The 8490-nt window shown below is 30.3% G+C and overlaps 1 protein-coding gene across 1 annotated transcript; it reads right to left on the reverse strand.

Annotated features, from left to right (window-relative positions):
- Nucleotides 1-469: 469 nt before the first annotated feature.
- LOC120209361 (protein MOTHER of FT and TFL1-like) lies at nt 470-1974 on the reverse strand. Its single transcript, XM_039208395.1, has 4 exons — nt 1774-1974; nt 1612-1673; nt 1473-1513; nt 470-690 (listed from the first exon to the last, which is right to left on the reverse strand). Exons 1-4 carry the CDS (start codon nt 1966-1968, stop codon nt 470-472), a joined length of 519 nt encoding a protein of 172 aa, XP_039064326.1. The 5' UTR covers nt 1969-1974.
- Between the last annotated feature and the right edge of the window lie 6516 nt (nt 1975-8490).

The raw sequence follows: 8490 nt of genomic DNA on the forward strand, positions 1-8490 counted from the left end.
GCAATATTCATATTATTAATGATTAAAAATTGTATTTTATTAATGATTAAAAATTGTTAAAAATGTATTTATTAATGATTAAACAATGTTAACAAGTTATGTGTTACTTATAATTAAGAGATATTATGAACAAAAACACCTTGTAATCACTCAAAATTATTAAAAAAAATATTCGAAGATATCTAACGCTTTTAAAACCATAAAGAATGTTAATCATTCTATCATGTTCATAGTCTAGTACACAACAAACGCACCAATATATTATATAAACGACATATACATTAAACTTTAACAAATAAAAAGGTACAATTTAAGGACTTGATTGACCCGAATTAGAACAAGGAAGACGAGTTGAGTATATAAACCGAATAAAGTAACATACAACTTACTATTACACTTGAGCAAACTACTTCCCATAGAACTATACTTGATTAATATTTACCCACACTTGAGCAACGGAGGGTTCAACTCAACGCCTTCGCCTGATGGGCTCCTTCTGGGCGTTGAAATAGACGGTGGCGACAGGCAGCCCCAAGTTGAGGTAGTCGGCGAAGAACCGAGTGCTGAAGTTAGCCCGAGACACCGGTTGCTGCACCGCACCCAGTGGACCCTTTTGTTGGAACAGCACCAGTATGTAGCGATGAATGCCCACAGGTGGCCGTGGCCCCATGTAAGCCAGCAGTTCCTTCCCTGAAATAATCCTCACTTCATTATCAAATTTAAAACTATTTGGTGGGACAATATTTTTGTAGCCACGCGGACAGTGTGGTTACATGACACGTGGCATATAAGAATCCAAATCGAAGTAGGGATGATACTTGTTGTTCAAACAACTAACCACGTGTCAGATGTGCGATGCATGCAATTGCAAATACAGGAAAAATTATTGTGTGTTCAGAAACAGTCCATAAGGTTTTTATATAAAAATTATTACATGCAAGATGCAGTGGGTGAGTCACTGATAATTTAGGTTACATAGTGAGGGAATTTCGGTTTTGGACAACATTTGTTAAGGTTGTATTGGATCTTTCATCGTTACTTAGCAGTGCAGTTGCTGCATACATATTTCAACATTTACTCTGCTGCAAAAAAAAAAAAAATCAAAACTTGAGGGTTGAACTCGAGAGTTGGGCTAGTCTCAGAAAATTAAAGTAACCAAAACTGTAAAAACAGAGAGGAGAGAGGAGTAAGATTTTCTTAATCAATTGACAATAGACACGAATATATGTATACATGCATGCGGATATGTACATGTAACTATTCAAACCGGAGACCTATATTCCCATTTAGTATCTACCACCGAAGTCTCTCAATGGATTTAGGGACACCAGACTTATTTCTGCTAAAAATATCTTTTCTTTGCACTGGAAATTATTATTAAATGAATCATTTTAGGTTGATAAATATTTGAATGAAAAAAATTTCAAAATATAAGCAAACTTATGCATATATGTATATGAATATACATGTACCTCGAGTGGGGTTGGTTCCTCCAGGAATGTCAGAAACAATCCTGAAACAAGGAAGAAATCAATCGGGGTGATGTTTTACGAGACGAAAGATGATGAAAAACATGATTATAAAAAAGTAATTGCTCAATAAGAAAGGTACCAGTGAACCCATTCACGCATGCTGGGCTCGCTGGGACTGGGCGCATCAGGGTCAGTCATCACCTGGTTCAAAATCATCAGCATGCAATCAATTCTGTCACGCAGACATATCAACAAACACTAAACCAACATAGTTGGTAATCAAGTAAAAAGGAAAACGAACCAAAGTGTAAAGCTGATCAGTGAGGCCATCGATGGCGACTTGAGGAGGGTTGATGGCCATGGAAGGCTTAATGTCACAGCCGTTGGTGACATGCTTGGAACCGTAGTAGACGGACATGGTGGCGGTCGGAACAAACATGTCGAGAACATCGCCGATTACACGGCCGACGACGAGAGGATCGACGTAGGCAGCCATGGGAAGAAGAGAAAAGAGAGGAAGTTCTGAGAATGGGGGAGTGGGAGGGGAGGGTTTATAAAGATGGTGGAGTGGTGGGGTTAGATTACTGTGACGTAGGTGCCATGCATAGGGCATTAAAAAGTGAATTCAGCCACAGACTGCCACGTGCTTCGCCTCCCCGATGTAAAAATAATCATTTTTCGCTCCTTGAAGTTGTCTATTTCGAATATTATATTTTTTAAATATAATTATATGTAATAATATATATTCTAAATATTTTTGATATTTAAAATAAGAAAATATCCTATAATCTTTGGTTACTAAAATAAGAATCTTTAAAGATAATAATTATATTTCAATTACTAAAATTATCTAGTATGTGTCGAAGACTATAAATTGAATAAATATGTGAGATAAAATTATAAACTATGATATGATATGAAGATTCTGACAAATTTTATATAATATAAATTGGAACATAAAAGTAATTATTATAATATAAAATACATTTAGATTGGATGTAACTCATATGAACCTTTTAAATCATATAAATTAGATAAAATTTATTAAGTGATTTTAATGTAAAAATGAGTGTTATTATTTTTAGAAATTTTAGATTTTAGTAATTATATTTATAAAATGTATATATATTATCAATAACTAAAAAAGATACTAAACAATATTACTTATTTTATTTTAGTTATTTAATGTTTAATAGGTTTGTATAATTTTTTATTCAGTATATTAAACATAGACAATCATATAATAAATAAAATAAAAAATAAAACAATTGTAGTCATACTATTAAATTACAATTATATTGTAATAAATACAATTATAATATTACGGTTATAAATATTATCAACATTACGTAACGTATAATGATTGTCGCGATCATAATTGATAGTTAACTTTTAAAAAGTAAGCGGTTCTATATAAATCTATAACCATACATAAAAATGCATGAATCACTATAGATTTGTAACGCCTAAATATTGATACGTTACAAGACCTTTTTCTTCGAGTAGTTTTGATGTGCGACGGATTAATTTAAGGCGATTTTCAACTTAAAATGTTATCCTGTTCAATATAAAAAGTTACATAAATTCATAATCTTTTCAATTACAACCTAAAAAGTTACGATGAGTTTTGCATTTACGATAGAAAAAATTATATAATTTATAATATTTTGTAGCATTTTCTGTTGATGAAAAATGTAATATTTCCGGCTTCAACCTAAATTATTACCTTATTCAATCTAAAATATATATATTTTTAATAACATTTTCAATTACAATTGATTTATATAGTTTTTAAGTGTATATTAACAAGTATTTTATACTATTCTCTTTTCTTCTTATATAGTTTTTAAGTGTATATTAACAAGTATTTTATACTATTCTCTTTTCTTCTTATATAGTTTTTAAGTGTATATTAACAAGTATTTTATACTATTCTCTTTTCTTCTCTACAATTTGTGTAAGAAAAAAATTAGGTAGAAGCAGGGGGGAAAGGGGAAGGAAATGATGAGGAGAAAGGGAAGAGAAAATGGGGTTTTTCGTATTATTTAAAATCTGGTATATTTGTTAATATAAATCTATATGAAACTTTTTTTTATTTTTAAATAATACATGTAAAGTAATTAGGTCATCACAACTTGATTTAAAATTCGCATTTGATTATTAGGGTAATTTTAGTTTTGTATATTTGATATTGTATTTAAGTGGCTTGATATGCACAACTCGCGAGTTTATTTAAATTCATATTGATTTACATGCAAGCTATGGCATTTATTTATTTTTATAAGGATTTATTCAAAGGAACCACCTGGTACATTTATTTGTCTGTAAAATTGGCATTTTAATTAAACTCACTCAATTTCTTGAAAGTAATCAATAATGTACTTAAATAATTTTTTGAGATAAATATTGTGTATATTAGCCAAAGAAATATAGAGGTTCAACAAAATTTTAACTTACAGTTTGGGATAAATATGGGGATTCTAAGGAAAGACAACCTAATATAAGATTAATAAAAGACACTACCAGAAATGTTAATAATTTTTAACATTTCCGCTAGAGCGCTACCTAAAATGTTATTTTTTCTATCGGAAATGTTAATATTGGAAATATTCATTTTAGGTAGCGAAATTAACATTTTCAGTAGAAAAAATAACATTTTAGATAGTGCTATACCGGAAATGGTAATATTTCTTTAGCCTTATATTAGGTTGTTGTACAATAGAACTACCCGAACAAATATAGAGCTAAAGATGAAATATTTGAAGAGACAAGATACATAAATTCAAAATAATATAGTCATAGTATTAGGTTTTTATTTTTTAAGCATTCTAAATATAGACAGACTCAAGATAAGTAAAATAAAAATAAGACAATTATAGTCATAATATTAAATTATAATTATAATACAATAAATATAAGTATAATATTACAAATATAAATATTACGAACGTTACGTAACGTATAATGATTGTCGTGATTGTGATTCATCTTAACTTTTAGAAAGTAAGCAATTCTACATAAATCTATAACCATATATAAAAAGAAGATGCATGAATTACTAAAGATGTATAACGCTTATATACTGATACATTACAAGTAGGGATGCTTAATCAGTTATGTAGTTTGTGAGTTATTCGAACTCGATTCGGTCAAAATTTAGTTAACATTTGATTCGGATTGACTCGAATCAAACTCAAACTCGAGATCTTAACGAATTGAGTCGAGTAAGGTCTAACTCGACTGGGTAAATTCATGAACAATTCATTAATTTTTAAATTTTTTAATTGTTACCTTAAAAAATTATCACATTAAAAAAAGTCTAATTAATAATTTCCCATTTGTTAATAGATAATAAGAAATATGTTAAATTACTAATTACTACTAATTTATTAATTTTTTTAATAAACAACAAGAAAAATAGACCTAGCAAATTAGACACGTACTCGATTACCTAAACCGATTTACCCGATCCGAGACCCTATAGACTTGAACAGGATGACCCAAAATTGTTTCGAAACCCCGAAATAACCATAATCAAATCGAAACTGACCCGAATTTTAGTTGGACCAAAAATAACCTGAACCGAAAGCAACCCAAATTTAGTTTACTCATACCCGATCCAAACCGGACTTCGAACCAATTTTAACCCGATAATTAAGTCTAAATGAATGGCTAATTTATTTTATCTAACTTTAAAATTGATCAATAGTAAAATGATCTATGTTTTATCCTCATTTTTTTATTATACTACTAGTTAACCGCCACTTCTAGTAATAGTTTAATAGTTCAATAAAATCTTTCCTCAATTAAAAGAATCATTTCTCAGTTAAATGACCATATTTATGTCTGATGAAATAACTTATAGCTCTGAATTTAAACCGCGACAATATATATTCACATAAAGTTCTTGATTTTAAAGATTTATTGAATCAATTAAAACCAAGACTTCTAAATCTGCATTTGAGATGTGACCATATATACTAATATAAAATTCTTAAATTATAAGTAATAAAGAGAAGCATCAAATGTTTTGACCACAAAGAGTGATAACTATTGGTCTAAGATTGACCTGAAAATCTAAATGTTGACATGACCCTAAGCCAACCGATCCGATTTTGACTTTACCTGATATCGACTTAAACTGAATTTTCATAAACCCGAACCAAATTCGATATGACCCAAATCGAATCTAAACCGAAGTAATCTAGACCCGAAATGATCAGGCCTAAAGCCAATCCAAATGACTTGATTGCCACCTACCTCTAAAGAAAGATACCAAATTAATAATTAATATCTTTTAAATTATGAATTTATTAAATTTTACATATAATTAAAAAGAAGGTAAAATTTCTAGTGAACTTAATGAGTATAGAGTCGAGTCGAGCAATAAATTTATTTAATAAGAATGAGTCATGTAAAATTTTAGTGACTTAATGAGCGATGAGTTGAGTCGAATAACAAACTCCTTTAAAGAGTACGAGTCAGACACTACTCAATTCATGATTGACTCACTCGATAAACATCCCTAAACACATGATTTTTCTTCTCTGTCAGTTTGTGTAGGTAAGTGTTAAGGCAAAAGCAATTGGACTCACTTCCTGAAATGACACTTAGACGATCTACATAATCGTGATTGGTTAGTTCTCATCCAGTACATGTAACATCCTCAATACCGGGTTAGTGATCAAATTATAAAGTTTCAGAATTTGGTGACTAGAGTAGAACCATGGATTAGTTCAATGATTTATTTGGAAGTAAATCATAAAAGTTGTTAGTAATTATAAGATGAATTGAAGGGAAAAAGGGTCATTTGACAAGGAAGATTTTTATTTTCCTTATAAGATAAAGAAAATCATGTGGGAAGAGAGAAAAGGTTACAGAGTTCTCTTCTCTTCTCTTCTCTTCTCTTCTCTTCTCTTCTCTTCTTCCTTCTTCATACATGAAGGCTTGACTCAAAGGTGAGTTTCTTTGTTTGTTGATTAATTATTGATTTTAAGGTTGGGTTGTGATCATTAGATGATAATTAAGCTTAAGGAAAGCTTAATTTGTTCTAAAACAACAAGAGGAAAGATATAGAAGAGATTAAAGAAAATGAGTTTTTAGATGAATTTCTGGAAAAGAGTTAATAAGTGAAATTTGAGAAGGAATTTGACTTGTCATCACTAAGAATAAGAAATATATGAAGTTAGAAAGGATTAATAACAAAGTTGAAAGTTTAGTAAGATTCTTAAATTTTAAGAATCATGATGAGATATGGAAGATAAAGATGGTTTACATGGATATAAGTTAGTTTAAGTAATGGTAGATGAATTTAATGACATAATAGGGGCTTAAAATAGAAGAATTGAATGAAGAATTGATGATTTTTGGGCTTAAAATGCAAATTCTGGGCAAGGTGTATCGATGCATATTCAATGTGCATCGATGCACTCTTTAAAGAAGAAACATCAAATGCAATTGGTGCATCGATGCATAAGGAGTGCATCGATGCATCCCTTTAAAATGAAAACATCGAAGGTGATTTGTGTATCGATGCATGGGTAGTGCATCAATGCACATGTTAAAGAATGCATCGATGCACTGTAGAACGCATCGATGCACTTCAAGGGGAAATTGAAATAGACATTTCTTTTGGTCTAAGAAATGATAGATTAGAGTATATTAATGGGATACTGATATGTATTAATGTATGATTATGTAGATATCGAACATGAACAAGTTCCAGAACAAGTATCAAGTTAAGATTTGATTGAAAGAGAGGAAATCATAAAAGTGGATTGGAACTTAGTGAGGCCAATGTGAGTGCATATTCGATAGTATATGATAGATGATGGAAATAAGACTTGCGACAAGTCTATTTCCTATAGTGTTGCGTATGAATTTATGAATAGTAACTTGTGTTTAATATGAGTGTGTGTATGCTTGTTTATATGAATTGATTTGTTCTTGTATGTGCTATGTGAATATGAAAATGATCTATGTGCATATGTGATATATATGATATATCAGAACATATGTGAACAAGAGATGAAAATGATATACATGTTATATGAACACATGGGAAGTGTTATAAGATAAGTAACATATGAATATGAAATCATATGAACTGTTATATGTATATGTGAATATGTGACATGAATATGCATGAAATATTATATGAACTATGCGATAAAGGTATGGAAATGATTTGTCTATAAGATATAATCGGTGATTCATATGTGTGTGAATATGTTTGATATGATTACATGATCATAATATGTAAACCATGTGATAAGTGATATGTGACTATATGAAATTATGAGACAAGTGATTAAGTGCTTAAGAGATATAAGAAATGAGATAGGTGATATTTGAAACAAATGAGAAATGATATAAGCTATATGAAATGATCTAGGTGATTACTTATAATATGGAATATATGCTTACACATACATGTGGTATGTGACAAAAGAGAAAGAACAAGTGATATGAAATGTTATAAATGATAATGCCCATGTTATGTGATATGAGAGCTAGGAGTATAGTTGGCATGTCAAGAGTCGAGGGTTTACCTATGTCTTTCGAGACATATGGACAGTTTACCTAGGTTCTTCGGGACCTATGGATAGTTATCGAGGTTCTTTATGACCTCTGGATAGTTGTCGGGGTATTTGTGACCTCTGAATAGGTCCTTCGGGACATTTATACGAGCTGTGGTGACAGCGTAGTGATGCACAACCTCAATGTACTCACACACCTTAAGTTCTCAAAAGTATACATGGGTTAATAAAGCAATAATATAAATATATTGTACGTGATATGTGTAGGAGTGATATGTTATGAAATATGGATTATAAAGATTATGGGATGCTATGTGTGATTCTTGGTGATATGAACTGTATTATATGATTGATATGATGATGTGTATATGATTTGAAGGAGTAATATGTTGATAAAAAGATTAGGTATAAGAAGGTATGATTAAAGGATATAAATGATAATAATACGGATTATAGAATAAGACTAACGATGGAAATGA

The sequence above is a fragment of the Hibiscus syriacus genome, unplaced genomic scaffold (assembly GCF_006381635.1).
Source record: "Hibiscus syriacus cultivar Baekdansim isolate YM2019G1 unplaced genomic scaffold, ASM638163v2 tig00018827_pilon, whole genome shotgun sequence".
In the NCBI taxonomy this organism is placed as follows: Eukaryota; Viridiplantae; Streptophyta; class Magnoliopsida; order Malvales; family Malvaceae; genus Hibiscus; species Hibiscus syriacus.

Excerpts from the sequence above, each read along its gene's own strand:
- LOC120209361 (XM_039208395.1), bottom strand. The coding sequence starts at position 1,968 with ATGGCTGCCTACGTCGATCCTCTCGTCGTCGGCCGTGTAATCGGCGAT. Across the intron at positions 1,674-1,773 it reads CTGATCAGCTTTACACTTTG|GTGATGACTGACCCTGATGC; the intron begins GTTCGTTTTCCT and ends ATTTTGAACCAG. Across the intron at positions 1,514-1,611 it reads ATGCGTGAATGGGTTCACTG|GATTGTTTCTGACATTCCTG; the intron begins GTACCTTTCTTA and ends TCCTTGTTTCAG.